Source organism: Equus asinus, chromosome 10 (genome assembly GCF_041296235.1).
Source record: "Equus asinus isolate D_3611 breed Donkey chromosome 10, EquAss-T2T_v2, whole genome shotgun sequence".
NCBI classification, from domain to species: Eukaryota; Metazoa; Chordata; class Mammalia; order Perissodactyla; family Equidae; genus Equus; species Equus asinus.
In genome coordinates, this window is record NC_091799.1 from 53,747,257 (window position 1) to 53,767,431 (window position 20,175).

Consider the following 20,175-nt stretch of genomic DNA (forward strand, 5'->3'; position numbering starts at 1 on the left):
CCTGCTCGGCGGGTTATGACCGCATTCTACAGACAGAGGAATTGAGGCTCAAACAGCGAGCCCAGGCGGGGGCTGGATCTGAAGCCAGGTCTGGAGACTCCGGGGCCCGCGTGCTTAACACCCAGCCATCCCCGAGGACATCTCAGCGGGGTCGGGAACCAGGACACTAAAACCCATGTTGCAGCCAAGGAAACTGAGGCTCAGATCTTTCAAGCCCCAAACCAGGTCTTAACTACCCAGGTCCGCCTGCTGGACACAGCCCAGGTCTTATACACATGGAAGTTTGGCGGCGAATCGGGGGGGGGGGGGTCCCTGCGAGAGCAGTCGCCCGGAGGCAGGGCACATTCTGAGCCCTGACACCTTTAAGGCACGGAGCCGCGTTCCGTTGAAGGGTTCCGAGCGCTCTGTGCCTTTAAGGCCGTCTGGAGGCGGGCCCTGACGGCTGGTTCCTGCCAGGCGTTCTCCTCCCCTTTAAGGCTCATGGCAAGGGCGGGGCCCCGACAGCCCCTTTAAGGCGCGGTCCGCGCCAGCCGGCAGAAAAGCTGCTTAAAGGCGACGCGTGGCGCGATGGCGGCGTCCCTACGCGCGTGCCGGCGACGCTGGCGGCCGCTCCCGGCGTCGCTGCTGCTGCTGCTTCTGGCGCTGCCGCCGCCGGGGGGCCCGCCGGGCGCCGCCGCCTACTTCCCCGAGGAGCGCTGGAGCCCCGAGTCGCCGCTGCAGGCGCCGCGCGTGCTCATCGCGCTGCTGGCGCGCAACGCGGCCCACGCGCTGCCCGCCACCCTGGGCGCCATCGAGCGGCTGCGGCACCCGCGGGAGCGCACGGCGCTGTGGTGAGCCCGCCGCCCCGGCCCGCGCCCTGCCCGCCGCCCGCCGCCGCCCCCCGGCCCGCGCCCTGCCCGCCGCCGCCCCTCGGCCGCGCCCTGCCCGCCGCCCCGGCCCTTTCGGCTGTGTCGGCCGCTGCCCTGCTGGCTGGCGCCTGCCCCCTGCGGAGCACACACAGCTCCAAAGAAGGGGCGCCTGGAGCGCCCTGGGGCCTTGCCTCGGGCGCTGTCCGTTTCCCCTAACTAAAAGTCTTTCTGCCCTTGCTGCCGCCTTGGTCCCCTGCCCCGTGACCCCAGTGGGCCTGGATCCGAGTGGGTAACTGGGTCCTTCCTAGAAGGAGGATGGGGCAGAGCCATGAACATGTCCGATGGATGACTTCCCACCTCCTGCCTCAGTTTCCTCATCTGGAAAATGGGGGTATTAATGTAACTCCAGTTGGTTTGTCTCTGAAGATTAACCAGTTAACGGGTGTGAAGCCCTTGTGTCTGGCATCACGGACTTGGTGCCGTGGTTATTATTACTGTCATCACTGCTGTCCTTGTCGACTTAGTAACAATTCATTTGGGAGAATAGCTTTCGGCTCCATGGTCAAACTAGACTCCCAAATGTCCCTCTTCCCTCTTCCTGAGATTCCTCAGCTTGGATAATCTAAGCACACAGTTGGTGCTTAAGAAATGTTTGTTGAATGAATGAATGATCACAGCCTACTATAAGGTGGTGTTGCTCATAGAAGAGAATTGAGAAAGGTGGGGCAGGGGTGTATGATATTTATGTATTTTTATTAAATCGCATGTACTTGGTGCCGAACTTGGTTGTAAGAGCCTAGATGCTTAGTGGTACTAATAGTGTCTAATGTGTTTTTCCGAAATTAGCTTGTTTAATTCCCTCTGCCTGTGCCGATGGAGTGAAGTGGGCCCTGCTCTCACCCCAGGGAACAGATGAGGGAACAGGCACGGGGAGGGGAAGCATCTTGCCCAGGGTTGTGTAGCTGATGGCGGCTGAGCCGGGTTCGGAGCCCAGGTTGCATGGCGGCTGCCCCTTCTGGCCTCGGCGGCCGAGCCGGGTTCAGAGCCCAGGTTGCATGGCGGCTGCCCCTTCTGGCCTCAGTCTCCCCAACCTCGCTCACTGTCCCCCTCCACCGACAGGGTGGCCACAGACCACAACTCAGACAACACGTCAGCTGTGCTGCGGGAGTGGCTCGTGGCCGTGAAGAGTCTGTACCATTCTGTGGAGTGGCGGCCGGCAGAGGAGCCCAGGTGAGTGCCCAGTGGGACTGGCTACACCCCACCTCCCCCGCCACGACTGCCTGTGGTTCTGGGCAGAACCCCAGCTCGCAGCCCAGGGCTCTGCAGTCCTTGTTGCCAACTGGCTCCTGTCACCTCCCTCAGCTTCACCAGCAGCCGTGATCCCCTTCCAGACTGTTGGCCTGGGCCTGCCCTCCACCTGGAGTTCCCTCTCCTGGTCTTTCTGGTGGCCGCCCAGTGCTTCCTCCGCACCAGCTCTGCCGCCAGCTTCCCCGGGAGACCCCAGGCAGTGCCCACCGGGCTCCTTTCACTCTGTCTGGGTTTATTCCTGTCCCCCTCGCTACCCCGACCAGCTGCTGAGTCCGGGAAGACAGGCCCCAGAGTTTCTCCTCTCCCCTGGCTCCCCGTGCCCCTCAGGTGGCCTGGAGTGGCCTTTGCGGCCCCTTGCTCCCCCTCGTTCTGATTGCTGAGCCTTCTCTCCACCCTACAGATTGCCTCGGGCTCTCCTACCTTTGGGCAGGAAGCACTGGGGACCTCTGTACCTTCGTACCCCTGCCGGGACACCCCCTCCTCCTGTTGTCTCCTCTTGCTCCTTCCCAGCCTTCAGATCCAGCTTACAGATCCCCTCCTCCAGGAAGCCCCCTCTGACACCCCCCCATCACGGCTGCCTCTCCGCAGGTCCTACCCAGACGAGGAGGGCCCCAAGCACTGGTCCGACTCCCGCTACGAGCATGTCATGAAGCTGCGCCAGGCGGCCCTGAAGTCGGCCCGGGACATGTGGGCTGATTACATTCTGGTGAGTTCCGGGGCTGGAGGCCTGCGGTGTCCGAGGGAAGGCCGGGCAGCAGGACATAGGGAGCATCCTTGACCCCATTTTACAGAGGGGTAGACTGAGGCTCTGAGAGGGGAGGGAGCTGTCGGAGGTGACACAGCTGCCTGCTGGAGGGCTGCTGGGCTGCCTGGGTTCTCGGTCATCAGCTTGTGTCCCCAGTCACCTGGGGGTCGGACACTTGTGTCGTCTCCACCTTTGTCGCTGTCCCTGCCTGTCCCACGATGTCGCCCCTTGGGTCACTCGGAGACGTTGGAGGAGGGGTCGGGTGAGGGCATCGGAGACGAACTGCTGAGGCCTGACTTTCGCTTCCTCCCCGGGCTGGCGCTGCCTCTGGGAGGAGGGGACGTCGAGGCTTGAGCGCAGTAGTGTTGGGCCGCGTGCCCGCGGGCCTTCTGTGAGCCCCTCAGCCCGTGACCCCCCACCCACCGTGGACGTCTCCCTCGTGCAGGTGGGGAGGGCAGTGTCGCGGCTGCTCCCGTGGAGGTTGAACGCAATAACGCCAGCCTGGCAGCGCCAGGCCCCGAACTCAGGTCTGCGCCTTCTTTATCTGTCAGTCAGCATACATCTGCAGGCCCTTCCCGGGGCCCTCCTGCTGTGGGACCTGGGGACACGGTGAGGGCCAGCACAGGCTGAGCCCCACCTCCGAGCGCCCCAGGGAAGGTGGTGTGACCAGAAAGCCAGCAGAACTGAGTGAGGAAGTAGCGGAAGGCAGCTGGTGCCAGGAGGAGACTATAGAAAGGCTTATCAGTGGCTTATCACTGATGGCTTATCAGTGTCCTGGGGCCGCCGTGACAAGTACCACACACGGGGGCTTGAAACACGGGCAGTTCATTCTGGAGGCTGGACGTGTGAAGCACACATGTCGCAGGGCTCCCTCCAGAGGCTCTGCGGGGTCCTTCCTGGCCTCCTCCAGATTCTAGGGACTCAGGCGCCCTTGGCTTGTGGGCACGTCACCCAGGCTCTGCTCTGGTCACACGGCTCCTCTCTGTGTCTCTTCTGCTCTTCTGAGGTCACCAGTCATTGGGTTCAAGGCCCACCCTAGTCCAGCGTGACCACATCTTAACTTAGGTCTTCGTGACGTTTGCAAAGACTTATTTCCAAATGAGGTCACAGCCATAGGCTCCCGGGGTCAGCACTTCAGCGTATCTTCTTGGGGGACCACCATTCAGCCCACGACAGCTGGCATAACCAGGCCGGGGTGTTGAGTGAGCAGACTGGGGGTGCCTCCATTAGCAGGGGACCCTGGCAGAGACCTGAAGGAGCAAAAGAGCCTTGGGGGTGCTGGGGGACAGTGTCTGGGGTAGAGGGACGAGCAGGGAGCGACTCGGGGCGTTCAGGGCCTGGCGAGGAGGCCAGTTGGCTGGAATGGAGTGATTGAGTGGGTGACGGAGAGGATGATGCCTAAGCGGTGGGTGGGGGCAGACGACACAGGCTGAGGGAGGGGTTTGGCTTCCACTGTGAGGGTAGTGGGGGCCACAGTGAGTGTGAGCCGGGAGGCCCGTATTCTGATCTGTGAGTTTCCGAAGGCCCTGTACCTGCCGTGGGGAGCAGGCTGGTTGGGGCCGGAGTGGGGCAGCAGGAAGCCAGGGTGCAGGCCTGGGCGGGGGCTGTGGGAACGGCTTGTGGGCTCAGGATGTGTTCTGAGGCCAAGTGGGTAGGCCCTGCTTGGGGACCAGCTGGGAGGGTGCTGGGAGGTCCCCACGTCCTGCCAGAGCCAGTGGGTGGATGGAGCCACCTCCCGGAAGGAGGGAGGAGGGAACACGCTCTCCCTGGGGCCTGTGGGCTGCCGCCGCCTCTGAATTTTGCAGATGGGAAAGTGGAGGCTTGGGGAGGGTGGGCTGGGGCCTGGGAACCAGGGAGGCACGGAGGCGGGCTGGCCCCTCCCAGACCCAGCCGGCCGGGTTGCCGATCCGCCTCCGTGGGATGTGCTCCATGGACTGACGGTGCCTGGTCCCCACCTCCTTCCCTCAGCAAATGTGGGTGCAGCTCAAGGTGTTGGCTCCAGACTCAAAGCAGCTTTGACACACGCTGCAGTGTGGGGACCGGGACTCTGGAAATCCACAGGGGGGTGTGAAATCGTTTGCCTAATGTTTTCAAATTCTTATTAAAAGGGCCTCTCTTTATAAACACTACGGGTGTTACTTGTAAGAAAATATACAAGAAAAAATAAGGAGCTTAGGAAAGGAAAACAAGCCCAAACTTTGCAGTCTTATCTCCCAGAGAGACTCACTTTCTGGGTGTTCTTTGTGTGTTTTACTTGAGGTGCAGTTTGTGTAACGTGACAGTAACCGTTTTCCGGTGGACGTTCGCGGCATTTGGCGCGTTTGTCACGTTGGGCCACCACCCCCTCTGCTAGTTCCAGAACTAGTTTCCATCACACTGAAAGGAGCCCCGGCCCCCCAGCCCCTCCCCGAGCCCACAGACCACCGATGTGCTGCCTCTTGCTGCAGGCGTGCCTGTGCTGGACGCTTCGGAGGGACGGGTTCTCCCGCCGTCGCCTGTGGGCCGGCTTCTCCCCCAGCTCCAGGCTTTCGAGGGCCATCCACGCGGCGGCACGGGTCAGGCCTCATCCTTTTGTGGCTGAGTGTTGTTCCGTTGTGTGGATGGCCCACGTTTCGTGCGTCCGTCATGTGTCAGTGGATGCCTGGCTCGCTGCCCCTGTGTGGCCGTGGTGGCCAGACATCTGTTGGAGTCGCTGTTGCCGGTTCTCTCGTGTCTCTCCCTCGGGTGGAGGCGCTGGGTCCGGGATCTCCGTGTTTAACTCTTTGAGGAGCCGCCAGACTGTTGTGCTGTTTTCACTGCACGTATGTCCAGAGGGCCACAGGGGCCGGGCAGGGACACTCCGCAGCGCGTGGCTTGGCCTGGGGCGGCTGCCTCCCGTCTCCCGCTGTGGCTGCCACGGGGAGCGCCGTCCTGTCTTGCTGGAGGAGGCCGGACTTCTCGTTTTTGGTGTTGTGTGTGACAAGTGATTCAGGTGTTCTGAAAATACCACGTGGGTAACAGGAAGCCTGTCTGTGGACCAGATGCAGCAAAGCGCGCCTTCCCAGCGGTTCTGTGCCAGGCTGGCTGGTGCTCACGTCCCGGTCAACAGGCGTGTCCTTACCTAGCCGCTTTCTGTGCATGATTCCCGGGTGCCTGTCCTGGATGTCTCGTGGAGATGGGACCGTGCGCCAGGCCGCCATTCCTCAGCGGGGCGGGCCAGGCTTTCTCTAGCTGAGCCGCTGCTGCGAGACTCCAGGTCATCCCCAAGGTCGTGTGACAAACAGCATGGCCACAAACATCCCGGTTGGCCTTTCTGGATGGGATTGGTGACACGGTTGTGGGGAACCCAGCAGGCACCCCCTCCCGGGGAGGCTGTTAATGGGTTGGTGAATTTCCTTCGAGGTGGCAGTAAACAAGCTATCATCTGTTTACCCCAACATTCAAGGTGTTAAAGAAAAAGAAAAGAGCCTCATGTAAAGATCCTATTTTTACGAACTTTATTGGCATCTGACTCACGTGGAAAAGCAGTGTGTTCCTCCAGCCACCCCACAGAGGCGGCCCTGCCCCGCCCTGCCTCCTCTAGCAGCGCCGCCGTTTTAGAAGCTCCCATGGACAGAGCCACGTGGCGCGCCCAACACCCCGTGCAGGCTGTCGCCAGCGCCGTGTCTGCGGCCCACTTGGGTCCGTGTGGCCCTTCCCTCCTCTTCCTCGAGTGTGTTTCCTGTGTACACCACGGTTGGCTCATTGCTGAGGGCAGTGCCGTTGGTGGAGGGGCCAGGCATCTCCCTGGGGCCCCCGGCACTGCTCAGGGTGCCCGGACCCCCAAGATGCTGACCTCCGCCCCCCACATCCCTCCGGCGGCTGGCGCTGATGCCGTGTCGCATGTTTTGCAGTTCGTGGATGCAGACAACCTGATCCTCAACCCCGACACGCTGTCCCTGCTCATCGCTGAGAACAAGACGGTGGTGGCCCCCATGCTGGATTCCCGGGCCGCCTACTCCAACTTCTGGTGTGGGATGACTTCCCAGGTCAGGGGGCTGCCGGCATCGGGTGGGGTCCGGGAGTGGGGGGACTGGGCCGAGCAAGTAGGGGCGGTGGCTGGAGTCTAACTTAGCCTCACAGTGCCTCATGGTGAACATGTTACACCACCATCGTGATAATCCTTCAGCAGCTCCTTGAGGGAGGGTCCATGATTGTGTTATCTCCCCCGACCCCAACCCCATTACTGAGGCAGGAACAGAAACACAGAGAGAGGAAGTGACTTGCTTAAGCCCACACAGTTAGGAAGTGGTAGGACTTCAAGCAAGGCTTGATCCAGGTATTCAAACAGCAGTGTTGTCTTCCTCCATCCCTTGGGTGGCTTCATTTTCAGACTCCTGGGGAACGATCCCAGCAGCATGCAGCCAGAATCCTCTCTGATTTGACCTTGGCGTCTCCTCTTACCCCTGAACCAATTATTGACGCCAGGAACATGCCGGGCTCTGATTGACCAGGCCTGGGCCACAAGTCCGTCTCCAGGGTTGGGGGTGGGGTTGCAGGCAAAGCCAGGGGGAGGGAATGGGTGGGTGCTGGAGCAGGGGCCATGCTAGAGGACGGGGTCAGTGGTTGGAGCCAGGACGCTGCCCCAGCCTGTCTCCTCCTGTCTTTGTTGTAACTTGACGTGTGATTCACATAGCATAAGATTCACCATTTTAAAGTGAGCAGTTCAGTGTTTTCTATGTCTTAAAATATGTTGCATAAATCTAAATGTTATGCGCTGACAGTGCCAATTTGTAAAGGAACAAGGAAGAGAGGCCAATGCTAGATTGTTCCAGAAGCTTTCAAAACTTCTCTTCTGCAAGACCCGCTGCTTCCTTGAAGCCACTCTGGTGTTCACTGTCCGTGTAAATTGCAGGGTGGCGAGTGTCAGGCCCTGTTGCAGCTGTCTGATTTCCTCCCTCAGACGCTGCCCGTCTGGCCCACAGTTCTGGCTGGGTCTGCAGGGGGGACCGTCTCCCTTTGCCGACCTGCCACGGCCCGTCGCGGCGGCTCTGGGGCAGACGACTGGCCACGCCAGAGCCCGGGGCTCGGGAAGTGCCGCCGCAGCCAGAGGCTGGCGCCCGGGCTTCTCTCCCGTGTTCCCAGCGCCTGCCGTCCGGGCCTCCAGCCTCGCCGTCCGGGCGCGTGCAGAACTCCACTCCCTCCGCACAGGGCTACTACAGGCGCACGCCTGCATACATCCCCATTCGCAAGCGCGAGCGCCGCGGCTGCTTCGCAGTGCCCATGGTGCACTCGACATTCCTCATCGACCTGCGGAAGGCGGCCTCCAGGAACTTGGCATTCTACCCTCCCCACCCGGACTACACCTGGTCCTTCGACGACATCATCGTTTTTGCCTTCTCCTGCAAGCAGGCAGGTGAGCCCACAGGGGGTTTGCCATCATGGGGGCATCGTCTGGCTGGTTTGTTGGGACCTGTGCTGAGCATGTTCAAACAGAACCCACAGAAGGTTCACAGAACCAAAACTTCAGGGTGCAGGGATGGCTTCAGGTGTGGCTGTATCCAGGTGTTGGGATGCCATCTCCAGAACCTAGTCTCTCTGCAGCCCTGGCTTTGCTGGTTGCCTTACTCCCCAGATCTTTAAGACCTATTTCTTAAAGGTTATTTCCATCTCAACATTTTTCTATACTCTCCCTGTTTTCTGTAGTTGAGTATATTTTAATCAGATAATTAGGGGAAAGAAAGTTTTAAAAAGAAGGAGAACACAGCCATATGCTGACCTGTCATTATTTTAAACCAGAGGTTGGCAAACTATGGCCTGGGGCAAAGTCTAGCCTACCATCTGTTTTTGTATGACTACAAGCTCAGAATGGTTTTTACGTTTTTAAATAGTTAGAAAAAAATGAAGAATAGTATCTTACGACATCTGAAAATTATCTGAAATTCAAATTTCAGTGCCTATAGGTGAAGTTTCGTCACACATAGCCAGGCCCACCACGTAAGCGTGGTCCAGGGCTGCTGCGTCCCAGCGGCAGACCTGGCTGCTGAGACCGACACTGGTGCCCGCAGGCTGAAGATGGTCCCCATCCGGCTCTTTCCAGGAGAAGTTAGCCAATTAACATGAAAATCATTTCCGTTGGGTTTTTCACTTTAAAAAATGATGCGTCCTCGTTGTAAGGATGTAAGCCGTCTGGAGAAGGACAAACGCAGGCGGAGGTGGCGCTACCGACCTCACGGGCACTGTGTCCCCTGCCCCACGTAAGGGCGCCTCTTCGAGGGTCGGGCTGTCCGCCGTCACGAGCCCTATGGGCCCAGAGCGCACCAGTCCCGCCGTTGGCCGGGTGTCTGGCGGCCCCTCTGCGCCCCTGGCCCCGTGGGCCTCGCGTGCGCGCCGGCTCTGACCACGCTCTCCCGTGCAGAGGTGCAGATGTACGCGTGCAACAGGGAGGTGTACGGCTTCCTGCCCGTGCCACTGCGGGCGCACAGCACCCTCCAGGACGAGGCCGAGAGCTTCCTGCACGTGCAGCTGGAGGTCATGGGTGAGTCCGCCGCGCCACCCCCTCGCTGGGCCCCCTCACAGCTGTCAACTGGCTGCCCATCCCTTGGCTGGGCACTGGGGATCTGGCGGGAATAGGGTGGACCATTATCCTGCTCTCATGGAGCACTGGCTTTGCAAGTACCTATGCATGGTGTGCTTGGGGCAGTCAGGGTGGGTTTCCTGGGGGAGGTGGCATTAAGGTGCAGGGTGAGTAGGTGTTAGCCAGAAAGAGGCCTGCAGCCCGAGGGAGCAGCTCGTGCACAGGCCGGGAGGCTGGTGGCCGTGGGCTCTGGAAACGGGCGAGGTGGGTGTGGCAGCAGGGGGCTGAGCTGGGTGGGCAGGCCTTTTCCCCAGGGCAGTCCGGGGGGGCCTGGAGGCTGGGGAGCAGGGCGGGAGGGCGGTCCTCACTGAGGAATCCTCAACTGCCGTTTCCAACCCTCAGGCCCACTGTTTATTTAATATTTATCTTGAGCAGACGCCTTTTTTTTCCGCTTGAATATATTTATTTTAAAAAGGAAACTATGTATTTTTACCACAAGTGCAATCTCTGTTCTTCTGATACCGTGTAAATAGATCCATAAACTATTAAACTGGCAGCTGTCCCTCTGGTGGGCCCCTGGGCAGCGCGCCCGGGTTGTGGGAGGAGGGCTGCCCCCCGCCCCCCGGCTGGCTGGGGAGCAACAGACACTCAGTCCTGGCCGAGCTGTGAGGCAGCGCCCATGGGGAGGGGCCGGGAGGGCCAGGCCTCTGCTGGGGCTGTTTCCCACTCTTAACTGCTTCTAGAAGGTTCTGTGTGTGTGTGTGTGTGTGTGTGTGTGTGTGTGTGTGTGTGTTTCCCTCTGGGGTGTGTGTGTGTGTGTGTGTGGCCTCTGCTGGGGCTGTTTCCCACTCTTAACTGCTTCTAGAAGGTTCTGTGTGTGTGTGTGTGTGTGTGTGTGTGTGTGTGTGTGTGTTTCCCTCTGGGGTGTGTGTGTGTGTGTGTGTGGCCTCTGCTGGGGCTGTTTCCCACTCTTAACTGCTTCTAGAAGGTTCTGTGTGTGTGTGTGTGTTTCCCTCTGGGGGGGGGTGTGTGTGTGTGTGTGTGGCCTCTGCTGGGGCTGTTTCCCACTCTTAACTGCTTCTAGAAGGTTCTGTGTGTGTGTGTGTGTGTGTGTGTGTGTGTGTGTGTTTCCCTCTGGGGGGGGGGTGTGTATGTGTGTGTGTGTGTGTTTCCCTCTGGTGGCTGAGTATGGAATGGCACCCTGCCCTCTGTCTCGGGGCATCCCCTGAGCACTTGTTACACGTAGGCCCCAGCCCAGCTGCAGCCCTGGGCCGCAGTCACGAGGGCGGGTCCCTGCCTGTGGCCCCCAGACCCAGCGGCCAGGCCCTGAGGAGTGCGGCTGCAGCTGCCAGTTTCCTAGCTCGCATCTTCACGTGTGCTTCTGTTATGTCCCGTGGGGCTGCCGTTCACGCCCCTGTCACAGCTCAGGCACAACGGAGGCGGGGATGTTCTCCTGTCTCGGGGCCGGGGCAGAGCACACAGGTGGACAGCAGGCTCGGGGGTTTCAGGCGCTTGTGCAGAGACTGCCTCGCGGTCTGTGTGAAAACCGCCTTTTCTCTCCCATGCACGTGTGGGTCCCTGGACTGGGCTGTGCTCGTGATTTTTCATGTCTGCAGAAACGTTTCTCGCAGTGAAATTTCAGACTTGCAGCAAAGCTCGGAGTGATGCGCCCTGCGTCCAGGGACCTGTAGCTGCATCCCGCCCCACCTGCTCACGGACGATGGGCATCTTTGCCAATGGCCCCATAAACCCAGCTCACTGTGAATCCTGTGTGTCGAGTGTTAGGGCACACAGTGGGGATGGGTAATGGGCGGCATGGTTGTTTACAACCTCCTCGTCAGCTCCAGGCCAGGCCCTGGCTTCCCCTGGGCTCGTGCTGTCCCAATTGCGTTGGCGGATGGGTTCTGCCCTTCTGGTGCTTCGTTCAGAGGACTTGCACCTTGTGCCACTCGTGTGCGGCATCTTCTGCTCAGCATCCTGTCTGTGCCGTCACCGGCTGCCGTGTGCGGCTGTGGCTTGCTCCCTTGCCTGCCGCGTAGTAGTCCATGGGGACGTTCAACGGCAGATTTATCCCCTCTTGGCTGTGTCCCACGTCACTTTACTATGTTGCTTTCTCTCTCCTCCTGAGGGACATAGAGCGCGTTTCTCATTTTTCCCAGAGTTGCAATGAGTTCCATACCTGCGTGTGAGAAGGTTCTGCACATGCATTAGTGGACGCGAGGTTAGGAACGTCCGTGAGGTCACCCTTACTTCTCACCCCCGTCGCAGGCTCAGGGTCTCTGAGCCCCAGCTCAGGTTTGATAATTTGCTGAAAGCTCTCAGAACTCACTGAAGCTGTTGTGCACACAGTTACGATTTGTTACAGCGGAAGGGCCAGATTGCAGTCAGCAAAGGGACGAGGTGCATGGGGCAGCATCCAGGAGAGCTCCATGCACGGAGCTTCTGGTTGTCCCCTCCCCATGGAGTCATGGGGACAGCGCTTACTTCCCCCAGCACCAATGTGTGACCGCACGCATGGTGTACTGCCACCAGGGACGCTCCCCAGGCCTCGGTGTCCAGGGTTTTTATGGGGGCTCACAGAGGTGGACCCGGCTGACTGCCTGCATGGCTGACCTTCGTCTCCAGCCCCTACAGAGGGGAGCTGAAAAGACATGGCCCAAGACCCCCACCCGAAATCACACTGTTGACATAGACCACCCAGTGTGACCCAAGGCCCCAGGCAAACAAAGATAGTCTTTTTTAAGAAATTGAGGTCTCATTAGTTTATAGCGTTCTGTAAGTGTCAAGTGTACATCATTACATTTCGACTGATGTGTAGACTGGATCGTGTTCTTCTCCAAATCTAGTTGCTGTCACCGTACACGTGCCCCGTTATCCCTTCACCCCCACCACCCCCTCGCCATCCCATAACCACTGGTCTGGTCTCTGTCTGTGCATTGGTTTCAAACAGACGCTCTTATCAGGCAGGACGTTCTGAGGGCTCCCACCGCCAGGAGCCGGGGGCCCCGGCCAGGCCTCTCTTTGGGCACGTTCAGTTTTTCACCCCGTGATGGGTCTGAGGGTTGTCGCTGTGACCTGGCCCTCTGGGAAGGCAGCATTGCTCTGCTCCTTCAGGATGCCTGATGTGCCCCATTCTCCCAGAACTGACGAAGGGAGAAGGGACCCTCCACCCCACAGCCTGGTACTGTGGCTGTCCACACCCCCCACCAGTGTGGGCAGAGGCTCAGACAGAGGAGGGAAAGGGCACCTGGCATTTGAACTCGAGTCTTCGGATCCCAAAGCCTTGTCCTGGGTTCTCCGGCTCCTCCAAAGAGAGCCCGGGGGGTCGGGAGCTGGGAAGGGTTCTGGGTGGGAGGAGGCCCCAGGCTGTGGTGTCCCTGGGGAAGGCCAGGGCTGCCCAGGCCTCTCCCAGACAGAGGGCTGGAGTCTGTCCCTCGAGCTCACCTGAGCCTTCATCCTTGGCGAGGCGGCTGCCACACTCACCATCGTGCTGGGCTTCTCGGGGCCACCCTGGTGGGCAGGCAGGGACCTTGCCAGGCCATGTTCACGTGTGGATCCAGTCCTTCTCAGCAAACCATCAGAGACGTGCCAAGCCAGGCCCCGGGCTGTGGCCTGAGCATTGCTCACGGCAGCTACAAGGGCGACACACCATGAGCACTCTGAAATCTTGGTGTCCCTTGGCTTGTAGACACGTCACTGCGGTCCCACGGCCATGACATGTCTTCATGCCGTCTTCCCTCTGTGTGTGTCTCTGCATCCAAATTCCCCATTTTTCTAAGGACCCCAGCCCTGTTGGATTCGGGCCCACCCTGATGAGCTCCTTTTGACCACCTTTGTAAAGACCCTGTTTCCAGATAAGGTTGTGTTCTGAGGTTGTGTGGGTTGGGACACCAACATACCTTTTTAGGGGACACGGTTCAACCCATAACAACGTGTGATTTCACGGCATCTTTTTGTGAAACTTCTGAGAGGTTTATTAGCTCATTTATAGAGGAGGAAAGCCAAGGTCGTCATTCCAAGCCACATAGCTCACCATCATTCCTGTGTTCATGCTGAGTAATTATTGAGCACCTGCTGTGGCTGGGCACTGTGTTGGGTACTGGGGACCCAGTGTGAGTGGGCAGACCTAGCATCTGTCCTGGGAGGCTGAGGGGAGATGGACAGGGAGCCAGGGAGTTGGGACAGCAAGGCGAGGGGTTTGATGGAGGAGGTACCCGGCTCAGCCTGGGGACATTAGGAGGCTCCCCTGCCCTCATCAAGAGGCTTCTTAGCTGAGAATTCAGGGGGAGGAAGGAAGGGTGTTCCTGGCAGAGGCCCAGCCTGTGCAAAGGTCCTGAGGTTGGAATGGGTGAGTTTGGGGTGCCAGCAGCCAGAATGAGTAGGCGTGGGGGGAGACTAGCACGGGCGTTGTAGGTGCGGCCAGGTCAGGCAGGGTCTCCAACACAGGCTGAGGAGCTTGGGGTGCTATGGAGCCAAGGAGGGGCTGTGGACGGGGCACTGGAAAGAGGCTGGAGCCCCCCTGTAACCCCACTGACCCCTTGGCTTCTCTCTGCCCCGCAGTGAAACACCCACCAGTGGAGCCCTCCCGGTTCATCTCAGTGCCCACCAAGATGCCTGACAAGATGGGCTTTGATGAGGTGGGCCAGGCCTTCCGGGGGGTGGGGCGGTGGGCTGGCTGGTGGGTCCGACGGAGTCTCTGGGCCGCAGGTCTTCATGATCAACCTGAAGCGGCGGCAGGACCGGCGGACACGCATGCTGCAGGCGCTTAGGGCGCAGGAGATCGAGTGCCGGCTGGTGGAGGCTGTGGACGGCAAGTGAGTCCCGCCTCGGCGGGAGGGGTGGCTCCACACCTGGGCGTGGACTGTGCTGGTGGCACCGTGGAGGGGAGGGGAGTCCGACCCTAGAGGGGCTGGCCGACGTGCGCTCAGGTGGACCCCGCTCTGGCAGACCTGGCTTCGTGGGGTCCAGCAGGGGTGCTAACAGCGGGAGACGGAGTTGGCGGCTCAGCCAGAGGGGAACGCTGATGGTGGACTTGAGGGTGGTCTCCCGCCGACCCCTCCTTTGCCCTTCCAGGGCCATGAACACCAGCCAGGTGGAGGCGCTGGGCATCCAGATGCTGCCTGGCTACCGGGACCCCTACCACGGGCGGCCCCTCACCAAGGGGGAGCTGGGCTGCTTCCTCAGCCACTATAACATCTGGAAGGAGGTGGGTCTGGCGGGGTGGGGCCCTCAGCCTCCTTACGGCTCAGGGAGGGAGTTGCCTGCGCCCCACGCAGGCTTCCAGACTCGCAGAGGGACGGCCTCTTCAGCGCATCCTTCCCCGGCCCGTGCCCGGACCCCTGGGCAGGGGAGCTGCTGTCCCCCACTGTGCCGTTGTGCAAGCAGCCTGGGGACGGGGCGGGGAGCCCAGTTCCTGGAATAGGTGGGGTCTGAGGCCTCCTCATGCCCAGCTGTTGTCCAGTGTCCTTGGAGCCTGGGCTCTGTGCTCAGTGCTTGCTAATAGAAGTAACAGCCTTGGTGACGCTAGCCATCATGGACCCCACTCATTGGTACCCGTCAGCCTGGGGGCTCGTGAGCCACCCTTGGAGGGAGAGGCTGTGATGAGTGAAGACACCAGGCTGGGATTTGAACTTGGGGCTGTCAGGTGTGAGGCCAGATGCGGCATCTGGCTGCGGGGTGGGAGGGTGCGTGGGGAGGGGCTCCCCTGCCCTCCTTTCCTGAGATTCATGGTGGATAGCATGGGGCAGAGGTTGTGGTGTCCAGGTGGCCCTGGAGCTGCGGGAACCCTGGTTCAGGTCTGGCCCTGCCTCTTAGAGGGGTGAGCTCTGTGAGCAAGGAAGGCACTTCCCAGTCTGAACCTCAGTTTCCCCAGATGACAGAGTCACAGTCTCAGGGGGGCAGTCATGAAGATTCTCAAGTTCATTCATTCAGGGAACATTTGCCAAGCACCTACTGTGCACCAGGGCTGGTGCTGGGGACAACAGCCACCAAGAGAGACCCCCCCCACCCCCAATAGGGGGCTCACAGCCCCGCGAGGTGGGGAGAGTGATGATAAACCACAAAGAAATAAACTACAATGAAGTAAGTGAGCTGTGTCTACAGGAGAGGCCCCAGGGCTGTGAATTGTCCTCAGCTGGCATATTTGGATGGTGGTCAGGGAGGATCTCTTGGGTGGATGACATTTGAGCTGAGGCCTGAAGGGTGAGAGGGAGCCTGCCTGCTGCTACTTGAAGGAGGGCGTTCTGTGTCAAAGACACAGCCCAGGCCCCGGCCCCGGGGTGGGGAAGCAGCCAGGCCAGGTTGGGGCGTCTAGCCAAGTGTGGAGGAGGTGGATCCAGAAAGTGGTGGTGGAGGGGTGCCTTTGCTTCTGTCCTGCTGCCCCAGAGCCTTTAGGCAGAGCTGGCTTCAGGGCCGAGCCTTGATCTCCCCGGGCCTGGGCGGGTGTCCTCCCTCAGGTCGTTGACCGGGGGCTGCAGAAGTCGCTGGTGTTTGAGGACGACCTGCGCTTTGAGATCTTCTTCAAGAGGCGCCTGATGAACCTCATGCGGGATGTGGACCGGGAGGGTCTGGACTGGGACCTCATGTGCGTATGGGGCCTGGGGGTGTGGCCGAGACCCTATAGGTCTGAGGGCGTCTGCAGGTTAATGGGTTGGGCCAGCTCTTGGGGGTATGCTAGGAGGACTGGCATGTGACCTGTGTGAGGCGCTCCGTGGTCCTGGACCTGAGAGCAGTCAGTGCATGGGGCTTGGCCTAAGGCCTGTGGGGTAGGTCAGTTTATGGACCCAGCTGTGGGGGGCGGGTTTGTCAGGGCCTGGAGACTTGAGGGGTTCTGTAGGGAGTGGGGCATGGCTGGGGAGCTTGGGTAGCTGTAGTCAGCGCTTGGGAGCGTGGTCAGAAGCTGGGGGTGGCTGAGTGTGGGGCGTAGTCAAGAAGCTTGAGTCTTAGACCAGCACCAGGTGGGGTGTGGCCAGCATATTTCTGCAAGAGTACTTTAGAATCTCCTTATAGGGGGGTTGGTTTGTTCTCTCCCTCTCTCTCCCTCTGTCCTTCTCCCCTTTCCTCCCGCCCTCTTTCTCCCCCTCCTGTGTGCAGGACTGCGATCCAGGTTCTAGGCCCCAGACTCTGGACCATGCTAGTAATATGAATAGTAGCTGTACCCTTTCCTTCTTGACTGCTCACCATATCCATCCCCCTTGCCCTACTGCCCCACAGCCCCCTGAACCCAGAGCAGCGTCCCCCTCAGCCCCACTCTCTTGCCTTGTGGCACAGCCTCAGAAAATGTTATAGATATCCCACCCTCCCCAGCTCCAAATCCTCCCATGGCTCCCTAGTGCCCATGGTTAAAACCTACTCTCTTCCCTGTGGGCCCCAGACCCTGTCATCCTCCCGGTCCAGCCACGCCAGCCTCCTCATTGCTCTCCAAACCCGCCCCACCCACTCCCACCCCAGGGCCAGCGGCTCCCTGGATCCCTGGCTTTCTGGATTAGTGTTCTCTGGCGAGCAGGAGGAGGGTGACAGCGCCCCCATTCTGCACCCCAGCTATGTGGGCCGGAAGCGCATGCAAGTGGAGCGCCCCGAGAAGGCCGTGCCCCGAGTGAGGAACCTGGTGGAGGCCGACTACTCCTACTGGACACTGGCTTACGTGCTCTCCCAGCAAGGCGCCCGCAAGCTGCTGGCTGCCCAGCCGCTCGCCAAGATGCTGCCCGTCGACGAGTTCCTGCCTGTCATGTTCGACAAGCATCCAGTGTGAGGGCCGCGGGCAGGCGGGCTGGGGTCTCGCTGAGTGGCTGTCCTGGGTGGGGCGGGGCTCCCAGACCCCGGGGAGGGGTCTTTTCCTCTGGCCACTTGTCCTTCCATCTGTCCCTTCCCCAGGGGGAGGCACTGCCACCCCTCACAGTCCCCTCCCCCCAGGTCCGAGTACAAGAGCCACTTCTCCCCCCGCAACCTGCGCGCCTTCTCCGTGGAGCCCCTGCTTGTCTACCCCACACACTACACGGGGGACGATGGGTACGTGAGTGACACAGAGACCTCGGTCGTGTGGGACAACGAGCACGTCAAGACCGACTGGGACCGTGCCAAATCCCAGAAGATGCGGGAGCAGCAGGCCCTGAGCCGCGAGGCCAAGAACTCAGATGTGCTGCAGTCGCCGCTGGACAGCGCGGCCCGTGATGAGCTCTGAGGGGCGGCCGCCCCAGGCCTGGCCTCTGCCTGCTCACCAGGGACAGCGGGGACCCTGTGGAGCCCTGGCAGACCACAAGGGCTCTCCAGGCAGGGCAGCAGCCTGCCCGTTTTCGCTCAGCAATCACATGCACGCAGGCAGCATTAATGGAGTGCCTACTGTATGCCAGGAACAGGGCTCGGCACCGGGGCATTGGGTGGGAGCAATCCATCGTTCAGCTCTTCGTGCGCTCGAAACTTTTCAAGCATTTACTGTGTACCGGTTTCCTGTGCTATGGCAGCAAATGACGCGTTCTTATCCCCTCAGTCACTGATTGATTCAGTCATCAGGCATTTATTGCTTCTCCCAAGAGTCAGGCACTAGTGTATGCATTCATTTTTTAAATTAATTCAGGTATTTATTGAGTGCCTACTGTATATGGAGCACCACTCCAGGCTTGGGGAATATTGAGATAAACAAGACATTTTAACATTTATTCAAACCCGTTGAGCACCTGCCATGTACCTGGTACCTGTGATGCAAAAAGTTCTTATTGACTCTGCACTTACTGAGTGCCTGCTGTGTGCTGGGAGCTGAGCTCAGAGTTGGGGATGGAAGGAAACAAGGTGCTTCTTGGTCTCATTGGTTTCTGCCCCACACGTCTGAAGAACACTGAGTGTGCACCAGGCGTTAGTGACACAAAACACTGCCAGTGCTCACTCAGCGTTCCTCACCCACGTGCTGGGCCGCAGAGATGAACATGACGAGTCCTTTCATTTCTTCATGCAGCAGGCATTGATTGAAGGCCTACTGTGTACCAGACCTCATGGACCCCCAGTGGGGTTGGAGAAAAGCTGACTGAGTTCTGTTCTCCCTCGTTCCCCAGTCACCTGAGCTGAGTGCAGACAACATCTTGCCATCACCCAGGAGGGGGGTGACTTCCCTCGCCAGGGGCAGTGGTGGGTCCCAGCGACCACACGGCCTCATGCGAGCCCCCTGGACCCAGCCCCCCTGGAGGGGGCGAGGGATGCAGATGGCGGCTGGGGCTCCCGTGCCCACTCCGGCTGTGGGCTTGACCTCCCAGCCTGCGTCTCAGCTGTGCTCTGGGGCTGCTCAGGGGCTCCTCTGTCCGAGCCTGTGGCGGGCTCACGTGTCCGGGCCGCCCATGGCCTCGGCAGTGTCCCCAGCACAGGCCGCAGGACTTGCTGTGCCTTCAGCAGGATGAATGTCGGAGCCGGCAGGCCGGGCTTCACTCTCTTAGGGGTCACTGCTCGTCGGGCCGGGTCCTAGATGACTCGCCTATTTTTTTATTAAATGTTCCTGGTTAATTTTGACGTCAGTCTGGGTTGTCTTCTCGGTCCAGTGGTCTGCGCGCCCCCACGTGCCTCCCACTCCCACCCCTGCTGCCGGCCGAGGCCAGCGGGAACGGGGCTGGAGAGAAGCCGCTAGTGGGAGCCCCGCGTTCCCGGCCGCCCCGTCAGACGGCCCCCTCCCTCCGCCTGCGGGGTCCCTGCAGGACTGACTGAGAGGACAACGAGGAGGGGCTGCCAGGGTTTGGAGTCTCCAGAAAACACCCCAAGATGAGGATTCGAGGGCGCGGGAGTCCTCCAGGAGGCGACCCAGGAAGCCCCGGGCGGGGTGGGGACCCGAGACCTGGAGCGAAGGAGCCCTGCGGGGGGCGCCCGCAAGCAGCTGGCGCGGGGACCAGGGGACTGAGCGGAGCGGGCGCCTCACTGGGTCGCACCCGGGCCGGGCTGGGGGGGAGGAGGGCGTGTGTCCGCGCCCCGGGCCTGTGTTGGGGGGGGGGTCTGTCCCCGCAGGGGCGGGGTGAGGAGTCCGTCTGTCCGCGCCCGGGCGCGGTCGGATCTCTGGCGGACACTCGAGGCTTGTCGCGGTCCTCCGGCCGGCATTGCGCGCACATTTCCACCATCCCGCCGCCCGTGCGCGGTGCTCGTGGGCGAACAGAGCACCCAGCCCAGCAAACGGAGAGCGGAGTGGGGTCGCGTCCTCAGGGACAGCAACTACCGTTTTGGTGACAAACCTTCCGGTCTTACCGTTTGCATGGTGCAAACATACACACATGTTCAAAAAGAGGATCGTGTCACACGAGCCGCTGGAAACGGTTCCCCCAGCGCATTTTCCATGCGTGACCTGGGGTCAGGTCGCACCCGCTCCTGCTGCAATTTTCTTCTAAACTTAACGCGCGGCGGACGCGCGGGGCAGCGAGGCAGCGCCCGGCTCTGGGCGGCTCGCGCTCGGGCGGGCCGTGGGGGCTCCGGCCGCGGCCGGGACGCTGGGGGGGCGGCGCCCGCGCGTCCGCGGAGGCCCCGGCGGCGTTCTCGCCAGTCCCGGCCGGGCCCCGGAGGCTCGCGGGCGCCGCGCGCTGGTCCGCACCCGACGTCGGCCCCGCCGAGCTCAGCGCGCGGCTCCGTCCCTCGGGCCGTGCGGCGGTGTCCGCGCTCCTGGCTGTGCGGACGGGCGGGTGCCGCCGGCGTCGCGGGCGCAGAAGCCGGGGGGCGCTCGGCCCGGGCGGTGGCAGACCGGCCCGCGCCCCGGAAGACGACGTCGGGGACCCCGCCCC

The 20,175-nt window shown here is 60.9% G+C and overlaps 1 protein-coding gene across 1 annotated transcript; it reads left to right on the plus strand.

Moving 5' to 3' along the window:
- The first annotated feature begins 485 nt into the window (after positions 1-485).
- Positions 486-18,932, plus strand: COLGALT1 (collagen beta(1-O)galactosyltransferase 1). Its single transcript, XM_070519398.1, has 12 exons — positions 486-830; positions 1,968-2,078; positions 2,745-2,862; positions 6,774-6,908; positions 8,071-8,275; positions 9,278-9,397; positions 13,997-14,073; positions 14,144-14,250; positions 14,510-14,642; positions 15,892-16,019; positions 16,976-17,182; positions 17,348-18,932. The coding sequence occupies exons 1-12, from the start codon at positions 568-570 to the stop codon at positions 17,613-17,615; spliced, it is 1,872 nt and encodes a 623-aa protein (XP_070375499.1). The 5' UTR covers positions 486-567; the 3' UTR covers positions 17,616-18,932.
- Positions 18,933-20,175: the final 1,243 nt, after the last annotated feature.

Excerpts from the sequence above, each read along its gene's own strand:
- COLGALT1 (XM_070519398.1), top strand. The coding sequence starts at position 568 with ATGGCGGCGTCCCTACGCGCGTGCCGGCGACGCTGGCGGCCGCTCCCG. Across the intron at positions 2,079-2,744 it reads CGGCCGGCAGAGGAGCCCAG|GTCCTACCCAGACGAGGAGG; the intron begins GTGAGTGCCCAG and ends GCCTCTCCGCAG. Across the intron at positions 2,863-6,773 it reads TGTGGGCTGATTACATTCTG|TTCGTGGATGCAGACAACCT; the intron begins GTGAGTTCCGGG and ends CATGTTTTGCAG.